Raw genomic sequence first — 15,410 nt, 5'->3', positions numbered from 1 at the left:
AAACCCTCTTAGCTTCAAAATATTTATATTAAACTTTTATCTAGATTTATTTTTGATGTTTAAATGTCTTTCTGTTAAGAATAGTGATCAGATGACTAATAAAGAATGTGTACTAAAAGGTATACATTCAGCTTCAGAATTTCAAATATGGTTATAAAAAGAATATGTGTAAGATCAAAAATTCTGCTAGGCATATTGCGCACCTGTAATCCCAGCACTTGGGAGGCTGAGGCAGGGTGACTGCCACAAGTTCAAGGCCAGCCTAGGCTACATAGCGAGTCCAAGGCCTGCCTGCACTGCATAACAAGAGCCCGTCTCAAAAAAACAAAACAAGGCCGGGGATTTAGCTCAGTGGTACCCTCACCTGCCTCACAAGTGCAAGGTCCCAAGTTTGATCCCCAGTACCAAAAAAAACAAAACAAAAAAGAGATTAAAAATTCTCCAAAACCAGTTAAATATTCCTAGTATCTGATACCTTACAAGCCAACTGATTAAATGGATTTATTCCAAAAAATTTAGTGAAATTCTATTTTCCTAGCATTTGTTTCTCCTCTCCCATCCCCCATACTAGTGTTTGAATCCAGGGCCTTCATACTGAGATATCTTCCAAAGTGCCTGCCCTCCCTGTTTTTTTTGTTTTTTGCTGCAGGCTCTTACTAATTGTAAGTCGCCGAATTGCCCAGGCTGGACCTGAATTTGTGATCTTTCTGCCTCTGCCTCCCAGAGTGCTGGAATAATAGACATGTGCCACTATGTCTGGCTGCATTTGCCACATTTAAATTTAAATTTAAATTCAAAATTAGTTTGTTAACCAGGCATGAGGGCACACGCTTATAATCCCAGCACTCAGAAGGCTGAGGCAGGATGATCCCATGAGTTCAAGGCCAGCCTGAACTATATATCGAGACCTTGGGTGGGGGATATATATATATACACATACATATATATATACACATATATATATACATATATATATATACACACACACATACATATACATATACATACACGCACATACATACATACACAATTGGTCACTTCCTTTGGTTGGTTGGTTGGTTGGTTTTTTTGGAGACAGGGTCTTGCTTTGTAGTTCAGGGTGTCCTTGAACTCACTCTATAGCCCAGCCTGGCCTCCAACTCACAGCAATCCTCCTGCCTCAGCCTCCCGAGTGCTGGGATTACACCATGCACCACCACACCCAGCACCTCCTTCTATTTTTAAAATTTCAACCTTTGTGTATACCTGATAACACATGGCTTTAAATGTGCAGGATTTTTTTTTTTGTATTTTCATGCTTTTTACTTACTGCAGATGTCTTTCTCTTTTTTTTTTCTTTTTGAGACAAGATCTCGCTATGTAGTTCAGGCTGATCTTGAATTTGTGGCAATCCTGCCTCAGCCTCCCAAGTACTGGGACTACAGGCTTGCGCCATCACACCCAGCTTCATTTCTTTTTTTTAATACTTTTTTTCTCCTCTGAAATTCACTACCACCCTACATAATGAAATATTTAAGAAGTTGGACTTCCTGCTGTGTCCAGTTTGTACCTGTGAATAACTGTCAGTTTTTATGTTGCAGTTCTCAAAAGCAGAGTTTAGAGCTTACCAGTGATCTCAGCATTCTTCAGATGACTAGAAAAGAGCTTGAAAATCAAGTGGGATCCTTGAAAGAACAGCATCTTCGGGACTCAGCTGATTTAAAAACTCTTCTCACTAAGGCTGAAAGCCAAGCAAAGGATGTACAGAAAGAGGTAAAGCGAAAAGACATTATGAGCCCAATTATGGTTGGACTTAAAGCCAAAAGCAAATCAGATACCCATGCTAGTTAGAAGTAAAGGGAAGTAGAAGTCAGATCACCTGTCAAAAAGTTGACACTTGGAACATCCCTGCTTGGTGATTTCTATAGCTATGTATCATGGTCCATAAAGTGAGTCTTCATTAGTAAAGTTTGTTCTCAAAAATATAAGTATATAAAATTACATTTAAATTTTCCTCTACCAGTTAATTGACCTACGTGAGGAACACTTTGTACCAGATTACTTGGAATCCACTGTTTATCTTTGAAAGAAAGTTTCATATTTAATTTAGAATACTTCCGAAAGCAGACTGGAGCCATATCCTCTGGAGAAACTGGCCTAAAAAGTTACTTAAAATTCACCTGATAGCCAACCTGCCAAACACAAATGTTCTATGACTCTACTTTCTCCCTTCTGTCCCCCTCTTCCCCTTCTTCACAAACGTGTACTCTCAGTTTTTGTGTCATTTTGCTTAAAACTTTGACCTGAGTGGCTTTTTGAAAAGTAATATTTAAAGTGGTGAGGGCTGGCTTTGGAGTGCAGACCGCCCCCCCCAGCCTCTCCCTGATCCACATGGGTCCCTTTCTTTGAAGTTGACAGCAGGGCAGTAAGAGCTGTGTTTGGTCCTGTGGGCTTCATGCCATTGCTTGCATTGTCTCCTGGCCCAGCTGTTGGTGATGAAGTGGGCTTATAAAGCTTATTTCCTCACCAGGGACCACGCCAGCTGTAGACTTACTTAAAGGAAAGATTCTTTGCAGAGTGGAAGTTGAAGACAGCTCTTTGTCTTTAATAATGAATTATCCCAAAATTGTTTATAGAAGATGTATTCAACTAATGCAGTTTTTCTTTGCACTTTCCTTTTCTTGTAGTATCCTGAATTTGAAAGTGATTATTGTTCTTCTGTCTTCATGTTTGTTCCTAAAGAAAAAAGCTGTAACATTTTTTTATTTTCATGTAGACATTGTAATATGTTTGTCTTTACCTTGCTAAGAATATGTGTTTTAGGAGAAACCTCATTTTATTGGTCAGAACACAAATTCTGTGCCAAAGTAAATATGCTAGTATTTAATACTGTAAGCACTTTGTGTCCTTCCAGTCCATATGGTATAATCCTTTGAAAACCTGGGAAAAAATACTGTGATTGGAAGATGATTCTGTTGTATGTTACTATAGATGCGTTTAGCCATTTTGTTGCATTATTTGCTTGCCTGTTTTAAGACACTGAGCAATCAGTGCTTAATTGTTTTCACCAGTGGCAGTGGCATGTTGTCACAGCATCTAAAATGTTGATAGTTTTTGGAATGCATTAAATGCAGCACATTTAAAAATATGTCTGAGATTGTCAATATGTTTCTTTCCTATTTTCTTGTTCACTGTTTTCCATTGTGAAATGATGTGTAGTCATCATATTCTTTTGTAATGTGATATTACTCTTTACGTTTGTCCCGATGTCAACTTATTACTAGTCTATAACAAAAATATTTTTTAATGCGGTTCTTATTTCTGTGTAGTTCACTGCAAATAATTTCTTTGATTAATGCACATTTATTCCCTTTCAATATTTCCTCTTTATTCTTCTTTCTGTCATAGAACCATGCTTAATATGCAGTGTCATGATGTATTTTCAACACTAACAGGCTAAACTATTATAAGTCAAGCACTAACAGGCTGTTACAAGCCCAGATATGATTATTTTTGTGGAGAAAGACAAAAGGTGTTGGTAATATCAAGTGATATTTCATTCTCAATAAGGACTGAGCTTGTTTCTCACCTCAGAGTTAGAAAGCAAGACGGGGCCTAAATGATATCCAAGCAAGGTATGAAATTAAGCCTGCAAAAGATGACCTTTGTTCCACTAATTAAATTTTATACATGTGGCAGCTCTTATATGAATATTTAACAGAGAAAAAGTATGAGGAAAGTACCTTTTAATCCTCATTATTAAGAAAAATAAAGGTTATTATGTTTGATTTTAAAAGCATCTATATATTTACGTTAGCAGAAATATCTGTAATTTAAGGGCTCATTTAAATTGAGCCCACAACTCTACCCTGCAAAGCCTGATTCAGAGAGTTGTTGGCTCTGCCATCTTGCTGTGGGCAGAGTCCTGCCCACCCATTCTTGCGCTAGGGTTGAGCAGCAGGATTTTCCTGATGAGCTGCCTTCCTGTGGTTCTGCTTCACAACTCCTGGAGTGGAGAAATGGTTAAGTACTTTGGTCGAAAGGGCAGTCTGGATGTAACAATGGTGGAAAAGGAAAATAGAAAATTTTGGTCAACAAAGCACTTTTTTACTTTATTAGTCACTTTTAAGAACCCATTTATAGATCATTGGGAATTGACTGTGTTCTGAGGTGCAGAAAGTCGTCTCAATATACTGACTTTGCTTTGGCAGCCTACCAGCAACCTTCTACCTTCTCAGAGAAGTTCATCAACCTTCACATCAGCTGAAAAAATACTGTATCATTGTGAAGCCTATGTATTTTATCCCTTAGTTCATCCTTTGGCATACTATCCAGGCTTGTTCTGGGAACCTTGTTAGTTAATGAGGGAATTCTGTCACATCTTTCTTCCCCCTTTCTGGTTCCCTCAACGTTGACCCCGAATGCTACCTTTCTTCCCTAATGTTTTTATACATTTTCATCCATCTATGTCTCTGTTGACCATAATGATGAGCTCCTAGTCACCGTAAAGTATTTGCCTTTTCAGAAGCTCCATTTCAGAAGCATTACTGTCCTTTGGGCTAAGTGTGGAGGCACATGCTATAATCCCAGCTACTTGGGAGGCTGAGGCAGGATTGCAAGGTCAAGGCCAGCCTGGGCAGCTTGGCGAGACCTTGTCTCAGAAAAAATAAAAGAAGCCATGCATGGTGGTGTACACCTATAATCCGAGCACTCGGGAGGCTGAGGCAGGAGGATCACTGTGAGTTTGAGACCACCCTAGGCTACGTAATGAGTTCAAGGTCACCCTGAACTACATAGCCAGACTTTGTCTCAAAACACCAAGAAGAAAAAGAGAAAGGAGTGAGATGTAGCTCAGTGGTAAAGCGCTAACCTGCATGAGGACCTGGGTTCAATCCCCCATACTATGATCAGTCAATAAGTAACTATTTATTTAAAGATATCCTTTGTTGAGGAATTTTAGAACATAGAAAAGAACTGGAAATCACCTGGCCTCATAAGCCATATTTAGGGAGGAGGAAGAGCCTTTCTACATGCTTACACCCATGGTATATTTATTTTATATTCAGTCCTTGTCTTTCTATCTTTTTTTTTTTTTTTTTGTCTTTCTATCTTCATTCTGAAACATTCAGAGATGGCAAAGTGGGGCAGCAGAAGCAGAGATAAAGGTATGCTCAGCAACAAAACAGTCTGTTTTCTTTGGGAGCCCCGCTTCCATGTAAGATACAATATCTAAAAGTGGAACCCACCTAGAATTCCAGCTTCATGGGGACATTTAAAGGAGGAGCAAACCATGCTGTGTGTCACATTGGTCTCACCTGTGTTCGAGGGTAGTTTGATAGTCACATATACCAGTGGTGGCAAGCCTATATAGCACATGTGCCTCAGCAGGCTATTTGTATCAGTGGAATCTCTAAAAGGTCCACCATCCCTGTTACATACCTACATATTAAACACATACACAGAGAGAGATTGTAAGTGTTTGAACTGTTTTCCAGAGAAGATCATGGCATATTTCTCTGTAGAAAATTTCCTCTCTGAAACAGATTTTTTTGTTTGTTTTTTTTTTTGGTATCCGAGATCAAACTCAGGTCCTTGCCCTCGCAAGGCAGGTGGTGGAACCATGGAGGTAAATCCCCGGCCCTCAGATTTTTTTTTTGAAACAAATTTTTAAAAATCAGTTTTGATGAATATTATTAGGGTTTAAGTAGAATAGGTTTTAAGTGAAGAAAAGTTTCTCAATCCTAGTGGTGGGTGCTTTAAATACAGTTCTTTGCTTCATTTGTCTGGAAAATTCACTTATCCAGAACATTTTAATACCCTCTGATGGTGGGTAAAGGGAGACCTCTTAGCAGTTAATATTTTTTACTTCAAGACTAGAATACCTTGGTTGACACTGCTTATTTACCAGGATATAAACTGAGGTTTCCTAGCATTGCCGTTTAATTAATTATGGAATTTTCTTCACCTGCTATTCTTCTGCTCAGCTGGAAATTTCCCTTTTATCCAATAACTTGCTATGTGGAAAAAGTGACCCTTTATATTAGAAACAGATGACAAAATGGTGCCTTCTGTTCATTTTTAACTCCAGGGCCAGAAAATTGTTACATGGAATCAAGTAAACATTAAAGACTTCACTATAAGTACAAATGATTCTCATCCTTAAAACAAAAAGGCTGGCTTAGTGTGGTGGCCCACACCTGTAATCCCAGCACTCAGGAGGCTGAGGCAGGAGGATCACTGTGAGTTCAGGGCAGCCTGGGCTACATAGTGAGTTCAAGGTCAGCCTGAACTACATAGCAAGACCTTGTCTCAAAAGAAAGGAAGGAGAGAGAAAGAGCGAGAGAGAGAGAAGAAAAGAAAAGAAAAAGGCTTGACTTTGGTGTTGGAGGTTCTTAAATAGGGCCTGGTGTATAAGCCTGACTAAAACTATAACTTCATACCCATTTTAAGTCAAGTCTGCACACTCTTTTTTTCTTTGCCTTTAGTATGAAAAGACACAGACTGTACTCTCAGAACTGAAGTTGAAGTTTGAAATGACTGAGCAGGAAAAGCAGTCAATCACAGATCAGCTCAAACAATGTAAAGACAACCTGAAGCTGCTTCGAGAGAAAGGAAATAATGTAAGTCTTTGCCAGCTGACTTAGCTTTGTATGAGAGGAAGGTGATACTTGAGATTGATTTTCAGAAGACTTTGTTACTGAATTGGGAAACTAAAGGCCTGGGATACAGATGAAATATGCTTTTCATTATAAAATTCTGTGATGCAGTCATTGTGCTGTCAGATATTTAAGTCAGAATGTACCTCTTTAACTTGTACCCCTAGAAGAGCCTAAAGACTTGCTGGGCATGGTGGAACACATCTGTAATCCCAGCACTCAGAGACTGAGGCAGGAGGATCACTACAAGTTTGAGGCCAGCCTAGGCTACATAGTGAGTTCAAGGCCAGCCTCAACTACATAGCAAGACCTTGTCTCAAAAAAAAGAAAGACAAGCCTAAGGGCTGCCTGGAGAAAGAAGTACGTGTTGATCTTAGCATAAGATTGTATCAAAAAAGGGAAATTTGAGGGCCGGAGATGTAGCTCAGTGATGCCGTGCCTGCCTCACAAGCGCAAGGTCCGGAGTTCGATCCCTGTACCAAAAAAAAAGGGCAGATCTGGTGTGGTTTTCATTTTATACTAATAATATTCTCACTAAGGCACCTTCCTAAAAAGCTGTTTCTCTTTATCATCTTGTAAGTATTAGGAAATACTTGGGGGTCACTGTAGGGATTTCTGAGCAAAAGTGTGTGTGTGCATGTATGCGTGTGTGTGTGTGTGTGTGTGTGTGTGAGAAAGAGAGAGAGAGAGAGACAGACAGACAGGTAGGGGAACATTTTGGTATAAATTAAATTTGATAATATTTGTTTTCCTTTTCTAGAAAGGTCTTTTTAAAAAGATGTTGTACTAAATAAATGTTGTGTTGTACGTTCTGGTGACCATTGCCTTTGTGGGCCGTAACTGATGGTTGTTCAGTGTGGTTGTGCTCTGACTTATTTCAGACTCCGTCATGGCATGAACACTGCATTAGACATGAGCCACGCGCTTCCTGTGGGACAGGCGCTCTGCTTCACTTGCAGCTCAAGTGTAGAGTGATGTTGCATGGCTATCAGTTATGCAGTTGTACACAGAATGCTCATGAGTTGTGTCCAACTGTTCTTCACTTAAGAAAGTCTTTGATTTTAGACAGTAAAGGGTTACTACTTAGGTTAAAACCTTTTAGAAATTAATGAATTGGATGTGAAGACATTAAGCCAAAAATTGATTGCACTTATTTTTTTAAATGTAGTTTACAGAATTCTTCTAAAATCAGGTCATAATGGTTTGCTGACTTCTTTCTTTTGTGTTAATTCATATCCCTCTGTTCATGAAATTTCAGTCCACTTCCTGCCAAATTAACTTATGAAGACATCTAACATAATCAGAATGGACACTCCCTCTCCTCGGTATATTTGAGACCTTTCAAAAGTAATCATGCAGTTATTATTTATAGTTGTGAAAAACAGTAAACCTTACAGGTGAATTTCTCATTTTTGTGATATCAGATATAATGGTTCGAAATAATTCTCTTCCTATTTAAAAAATCAGTTATATTCTGATATCATAATTGAAAGCCCTGAGAATCAGTTGCCTGTCTTTATATACCAGGTGTTTATTTTACATTATCACCTCTCACCTGCTTTACAAAGTATGCATCATCACAGAGCATTTATTTATTTATTTTATTTTTGGTACCGGGGATCGAACTCGGGTCCTTGCCCTTGCATAGCAGGCGGTGAAACCACTGAGCTAAATCCCCGGCCCACAGAGCATTTATTTTTAAGCTTGAAAGTAGTAACATCTCAAGTGGAAGAATTTTGATTGAGAAATTTTTTGATGGAGGGATAAACTAAACTTTAACCATTGCCAAGGGGATATACTACTAAACAGTGGATTTCAGATACAAAATGATGTTCTTTATCACTTGGTGAAGTGTTATAGCACTGCCTCAATGTGCTGTTTCATTAGGGTATTAGGGACACCCACACTGACCATTGCCTCTGGCTGTTCCTTTTAAAGTAGTCAAGCGGGGTGTGGTGGCACATGCCTGTAATCTCAGCACTGGGGAGGCTGAGGCAGGAGGATCACTGTGAGTTGGAGACCAGCCTGGACTACATACTGAGTTCAAGGCCAGCCTGAACTATGCAGGGAGACCCTGTCTCGAAAAGCAAAGCAAAACAAAACAAAAGTAGTTATTTGCAAACATAATGCCATGGTCTATTGTTCTGGATTGTGTTAGATGTCTTTTAAAATGAGTGAGAAACCTGGGTGGTATACTTCTCTTACGTCAGTCTTCCTTTACTTCCTCCCGCCCACCTGGGGTCTAAATCATCTTATCTGATTTTTTCATAGCATAAAATGATTTTAATATCCCTTCCCTTCTTTAGCCTTCCATATTACAACCCGTCCCAGCCGTATTCATCGGCCTATTCCTGGCTTTCCTGTTTTGGTGTTTCGGTCCATTGTGGTAGAGAAAGGTACAAACACTACTGTTGAGTCCTTGTCTGTTTGTCCCCGTCACCTGTTTGTGCCATATTTGTAACATAGTGCATGGCAAAACCACACGGGTATTTTGTTACCTGAAGCAAACCCTTCATTTAGTATGCCATGTATTTGTGTCATATCAGTGAATGAGTAGTCAACTAATCACATAATGTTTTGTCTTGTTTCCTTTGTAGTAATGCTAACTATGAATTAATTCCAACCTAACCAACTGTTAATATGCTTCCTTTAACTGTGTCTTTATCTCTAGCAAACTGGAGTAAGCAGTGAATTTCTGCAATATTAGTACCCCCTTCCCAAGTCTGTGTTTGAATGAGATTTAAATGAGAAATGAAGAGTTTGCCTCTTTGAAATTTTCAGTCAGCTTTCCTCCCCTTCTTGTCTCTCTCCTTCTCTTCTTTCCTCCCTTCTCCTTAGTATAGAGTTTCTTTGTTTCAACCTTTTGCCTGTTTGTACTGTGGCTATTAAAATGAAAGAGAGCCAGGCATGCTGGTGCATGCCTGTAATCCCAGCAATCCCTGCCTCGGGAGGCTGAGGCAGGAGGATTGCTGTGAGTTCAAGGCCAGCCTGGGCTCCATAGTGAGGTCAAGGACAGCCTTAACTGCATAGCGAGACCCTGTTTCAAAAAGAAAGAAAGAGAATGAGATTAACATAATGAACCATTGCCGCACAATCTCAAATCCAATATGAATTTACTTGTGATGATATAAATGCTATCCCGTATGTTCCTAAACCCTAATCTGCAAATCAGAGTCATTTGAAAAACAACTTTCTCATCAAGACTCTCAGAACAACACTAAAAATAAAAATACCAACAAAAGCAAATTAAGATTATAAAACCCTCTAAAATTTAACAGGGAATAGCCCACCCATGCTTGCCTCTAATTGGCATACAGATTAGAAAAGCATATGAAAAAATGACAAGACCCAGGCATGGTAGTTCAGGCCTATAATTTCAGCATTCTGAGAGGATCACAGGTTTGCCCTCACCCTGAGCAACTTAGCTACTTACTGAGACTCTGTCTCAAATTAAAAAAGGACTAGGGATGTACTGAGTGTGAAAGGTCTCGAGTTCAGTCCTCGGTACCACACACACACACACACACAAAATGACATAGCTTTATTACATGGAACAAGATCTTTATCAGAAGTATCAGACAAGCTGAGCTGGGTGTGGTGGCACATCCCTGTCATCACAGCACTGAAGAGGCTGAGGCATGAGGAGTACCCCGAGTTTGAGACCACCCTGGGCTACACTGCGAGACCTGTCGCAAAAAAAAGAAGTATTAGACAAGTAAGATCCCTAATGATACTCAAAGCTCATCTGGTTCTGTCTCAGGTTAGACGATCAAAAGCCTAGCCCATTTTCTTTCTGTCACCTTAGCCACCAGCACCTGTATAAAATTATTCCAACACATTAGTCTGGTTTTCATCAAGAAATAAACATTTCAGGCAGAAGCGTACTACAGACATCAGTTACATATACAATAGTTACATTGGAATCCATATATGGATACCAAAGTGAATAAAGTAGGCAGAGCTCAGAGGGTTTTTAGAAGTCACCAATAGGCTAGGGGATGTAGCTCACTTGCCTACTGTACACAGGGGCTGGGTCACCTCCCTGGTACTACCAAACGAAGAAAAAAGTCACTACTGGATTTCAACTATCAAAGTTGAAAACGGGCCGGGGATTTCGCTCAGAGGTTCTGCCACCTGCCTCTCAAGCACAAGGTCCCAAGTTCAATCCCCAATACCAAAAAAAAAAAAAGTTGAAAACAGCCCAGGACTTGCCTGGAATGTATTGTAATGGTCCTGTTACAGCTTTCCTTGTACATGCACTCTCTTTCTCTCTTTCTCTCTTTTAATTTCTCTCTCTCTTCTTTTTATACTTCATTCTTACAATGCAAAGACAGGATTGTTGCAATGTTCTGTTAAGTATTCAGGACTCTCTGGAACCAAGGGGCTAATAGGTATGAAAAGAGGGGACAATGTGATATTGACTCTTGGTTTCTTTCCACACAGAAACCCTGGCCCTGGATGCCCATGTTGGCTGCCCTGGTTGCGGTGACAGCCATCGTGCTGTATGTGCCAGGTCTGGCCAGAGCTTCTCCATGAGAGCGTTTCTTGAGAGTCCGTACACCGTCCTCCCTCTAGAAGCTGGCATCACACTCATGCTGGGGACAAACAGAACCATTTTCTTCCTTTTTACCTCTTAAAACAGCAGAAGTGCAAGAACACAGATGTAGGGTCATTGCTTTAAATTATATAAAAATGTATCTGTCTATAGAGAGAATATAAAGTTGTGACTTTATTCTACTGTAAGCAATAATTTGCTTTCAGTTTTTCATGTAATTTTTAAATTAGTATGTTGAGATTCTGAATATTATGGTGGCCTAAAGTAGGCTTCTTGGTACACCAAATTATTTATACCATTAAATTTATGGTATTTAACTCTGAATTCTGATGGCCAGATAATTTGTTTTTCTGATTCGATAACTACCCAAACCAAACAACCAATACATACATGGGAAGAGAGGCCCTGTGTGCTCAGTGCCTATTAGTTTGAAATATATGCACATATATATATATTTTTTACATATTTACGCCATTTTTACTTGTTATAAAACCACTGAGCTATTGGGAACAAGAGTTAGAGACAACTATTTGTGTGGATTTTTTTAAGGAAAAATACATTTGGAAAATACTCTGTTATAGTGATAATTTGGGGAATATGTGCACGCTTGTTCAGCCTTAATGTGACTTGAAGATGTGGAGGACATCAACTTTGAAAAACTTTCCATGAGAGTGTGTATTTTCTTGAGCAAACTGAAGTATTTCTGGGAGCAAAAACATACTAATTACACAATTTCAGTGCAGTCAACCAAACTGTTAAGTCAATTAGAATGTAATTTATTAAACCTCATATATTTAAAGAGATATTTTCTTTAAAAGCCAAGTTACTTTCTCATATACAGCATTTTAGGAAGCATGATTTTTTTTTTCTATCATCTGTTCCTCCAAGCATGTTTAATTGAAGAAAGAATTATATCTCTTTAGATAAGCTTTTATTGACTTAATTTGGTTATGATGTTTCAGAGAATTCATGTTCAAGGTGAGCTGTTATCATCTACCAACAGATTTCCTGGTTGGGAATATGAATGGTTATTTTCTTTTTATTGTGGTAAATTGGGACTTTATGCTAATTAGAAGCTCTATTCCCAAGATTTGATAATGTTCCATGCACAATGAGCACCTAAACACTGCTTGATGTTATAAATTTAAAACACAGAAGTGAACGTTTAGCTATGGTTTTGTGCAGCACCATAGTTATGTCAATAAAGTTTATTTAGTCATAGAATATCCTAAAGTATCACATAGTTAAATTTTTCAGTCGGTAAAGACTGGGAGGGAATGTCAGTGAATCGGCTTGAATGTTCTGTGGAAATACACAGGTCTAGCCAAATACTGAAATAAGAGTTTAGGATGTAATTTGCCTTGTAATGTTTGGCGGTCATTGTTTATATTCTAAAGGGTATATTTTAAGCTATTTGGGATTGCTGTTGGGAGGATCACTAGATTTATGGAGGAATTAGTCACAAATGACTTGTAGAAATACTGTCATATAGTTCATCATTTTCTGTTGCAGGAAGCCACTCCACCACAGAATGCTAATATGCCAGTGGTACCCAGTACCTCTTGTATATAGGTTATTGCAAATATTGTTCTGAAATGCTTAACTTCAGAATTACATTTTTTAAAGTAAATAATTGTTTGAAATCTATTTTGTAAAGATATAAAGTACATTAGAATTTCTGAAGTACAGATTAAACTATTTGCACTAACACAAGTGATGTGCATGATTTAATAAAATAACTTTACTCTCCCTGTGCATGTTTGATTTGGATATCATTGACATTCTTAATGCTGACTCAACTGTTCAGTTGTTAAGTCTTTCCATGAAATGGCTCTTTATGCAATATAACATATGTTTGGTGTTCATCAGGGTTTAAAAGAAAACACAGAGCTGTTTCCTCCAGGTTTTATTGGCCTTTTATTTAACTTACTGCTCTAATTTTTCCTCCTTTTAATATGGTTATTGTTAAAATGTGACTTACTTGCCAGACAAGACTCACTAGGTACAAGTCTAGTATCAATATTTACTCTATTCAAATTGAATAAATGGGTTTTTATAGTTACTTCCATTTTTTTCCTCAAGAATACAAATGAGCCTATTCATAAGCAATACCTCCAGTTTTGTTCAGTTTGCTTCCTGGTTACATCAAAAGTAGGATTATTCTCTGGTAATGGTAGTCATTAAGAAATTTAAAGCATAGCAGTTAAATACTGAATGACACCCCCCCCCCAAAAAGAGTTGAATGACTCTATAATGATGCATTTAAAAATTATTCAACAGAAGCTGGGCATGATGGCTCACACCTGTAATCTAGCACTCCAGGAAGCTAAGGCTGGAAAATCATGTCTCAGCTTTGGTAACTTAGCAACTGAGTGAGACCTTGTCTCAAAAATTAACAATAAGAGCCAGGCATGGTGACACACACCTGTGATCTCAGCACTTGGGAGGCTGAGGCAGGAGGATCATTGCAAGATTGAGGCCAGCCTGGGCTACAAAGGAAGACCCTGCCTCAAAACCACCACCCCCCAAAAAAATTCAATAAAAAGGGCTGGGGGTATAGTTCAGTGCAAAGGCTCTGGGTTCAATCCCTAGTACTGCAAGATATATATATATAATCTTTTCAAAGGTGCTTCATGACAGGGCTAGAAAACAAAAACACGTATTTAAAATAAAACAGATCTAGCCATGCATGGTGGTGCGTGCCTGTAGTCACAGCAGTCAGAGGCTGAGGCAGGAGGATCGCCAAAAGTTGGAGGCCAACCTGGACTTCATAGCAAGACCCTGTCTCAAAAAAATAAAAGTTAAACAGATCTGTATTGGTGTCTTGGCTCTTCTGTTGACTTTGTTACTTTGGACAAGTCATTTTTCTGCATCTCCATTGCCTCATCTATATAGTAGAATAGTACATTCGTGATGGTCATGTGAAAATTAAAAGATAATGTATGTGAAGTACCATTCAAGTAATAAATAATTTTTATAAGAATATCATACAGCGGCCAGGGATTTAGCTCAGTGGTTTCACTGTTTTAGGTGAACCCAGTGCATCCCCCCACACACACCCCATACTAAGGATCAAACTCAGGACTTTGCACTTGCCAAGCAGGCACAGCACCAGTGAGCTACATCCCCGACCCCAGTACATCTATTTTAAATGAATTTATTGATTCACCTGTTCAAAATATCTATATATGCAGTTGGGATTTGATTGTAACATTATGAATCCTAAGAAAGTATCATCACCTGACTGTGTTTATCTGTTTCATAGCTGTCTCTTTGAGAGGTAACATACTTAATTTGGTGATGAACCAACCACCTATAACAGTTTTAGAATTCCTGTTGTAATAGCCTTTCAGAGCCATTTTGAGTCATGTGTGAAAACCAGTTCCACTGCTTTATAGTCTGAAACTTTCAACCAAAATTAGTTTTACACAGTTTGACCTCTCACTGTCGTCACCAGACTTGACCCCAAGTTACTTTTGCTTCTTCATGGCATCTATGTATCTACTACCAAGAGGATGGACGTCAGCTACCAAAGAAAAAAGTCTACTGATTTGAAAATGGAACCTTGCTCCAAAATGTCACTTGTGGAATTTTATTTTGAGCACAAAAGTATGTGCACAAAATTTAGCTACTGGGACATTTGGTGCAAATTTTTTGTAAGAGTAATAGATAACCTAAATATCCATCAGTAGGTCATTGGTTAAATAAATTAATATTAGTACCCCACAGATGTCTGTGCTTGGAAAGTATGTGGAAAGATAATTCATACTGTTAAGTAACAGGAAGATTACCAGTGTAGAATAACCCTGGTTTTATAAAGGCAAAAAATCATAGGCACATGGGATAGGTTTATAGCAAAAGGACTTGAAAAAATTTATACCCAGGCAATGCTAGTGATTGTGTGTGAATGTCCTTCCCCTTTATGACTTCTGATTTATTTTTAGTAGTCAATATCTATTGCTTTTGTCACTTGGGGAAGGGGGTGGTGCTGAGGCAATAACTCAGGACTTTGGACTGAGCTACATCCCCAGGCCCCTTTGGATTTGTTGAAACAAGTTCTCACTGAGTTGCCAGAGGGTACTCAAACTTGCAGTCCTCCTGTCTCATCCCTCCAGAATGCTTTAATTACAGGCATGCACCACTGTGCCCATAGTAATTTGTGAGTTTTTAAGAAGCTGTTTGGATTTGCTTAGAAACAAAAAGGATTCCAAATTGGTTCC

The 15,410-nt window shown here is 38.7% G+C and overlaps 1 protein-coding gene across 45 annotated transcripts in view; it reads left to right on the top strand.

Moving 5' to 3' along the window:
• Slmap (sarcolemma associated protein) overlaps nt 1-12,939 on the top strand; it is a 144,711-nt gene extending 131,772 nt beyond the window's left edge. For 19 of the 45 annotated variants that reach the window (XM_087182311.1, XM_087182315.1, XM_087182303.1 and 16 more), the window contains 4 exons: nt 1,581-1,752; nt 6,465-6,599; nt 8,942-9,031; nt 11,079-12,939. In XM_087182311.1, the coding sequence (XP_087038437.1) occupies nt 1,581-1,752; nt 6,465-6,599; nt 8,942-9,025 (391 nt within the window). In that variant the 3' untranslated portion in view covers nt 9,026-9,031; nt 11,079-12,939. Of the gene's footprint in view, nt 1-1,580; nt 1,753-5,108; nt 5,145-6,464; nt 6,600-8,941; nt 9,032-11,078 lie in introns of all 45 variants that reach the window. The other 26 variants (XM_087182314.1, XM_013065358.3, XM_087182309.1 and 23 more) reach the window with 3 other exon arrangements.
• The last annotated feature ends 2,471 nt before the right edge of the window (nt 12,940-15,410 follow it).

Source organism: Heterocephalus glaber, unplaced genomic scaffold (genome assembly GCF_053883595.1).
Source record: "Heterocephalus glaber isolate CG9 unplaced genomic scaffold, H.glaber_assembly_v1.0 deba00001472, whole genome shotgun sequence".
Classification (NCBI taxonomy): Eukaryota; Metazoa; Chordata; class Mammalia; order Rodentia; family Bathyergidae; genus Heterocephalus; species Heterocephalus glaber.
The sequence above is the reverse complement of the archived record's forward strand: the minus strand, read 5'-3'. Positions and strand labels throughout refer to the sequence as shown.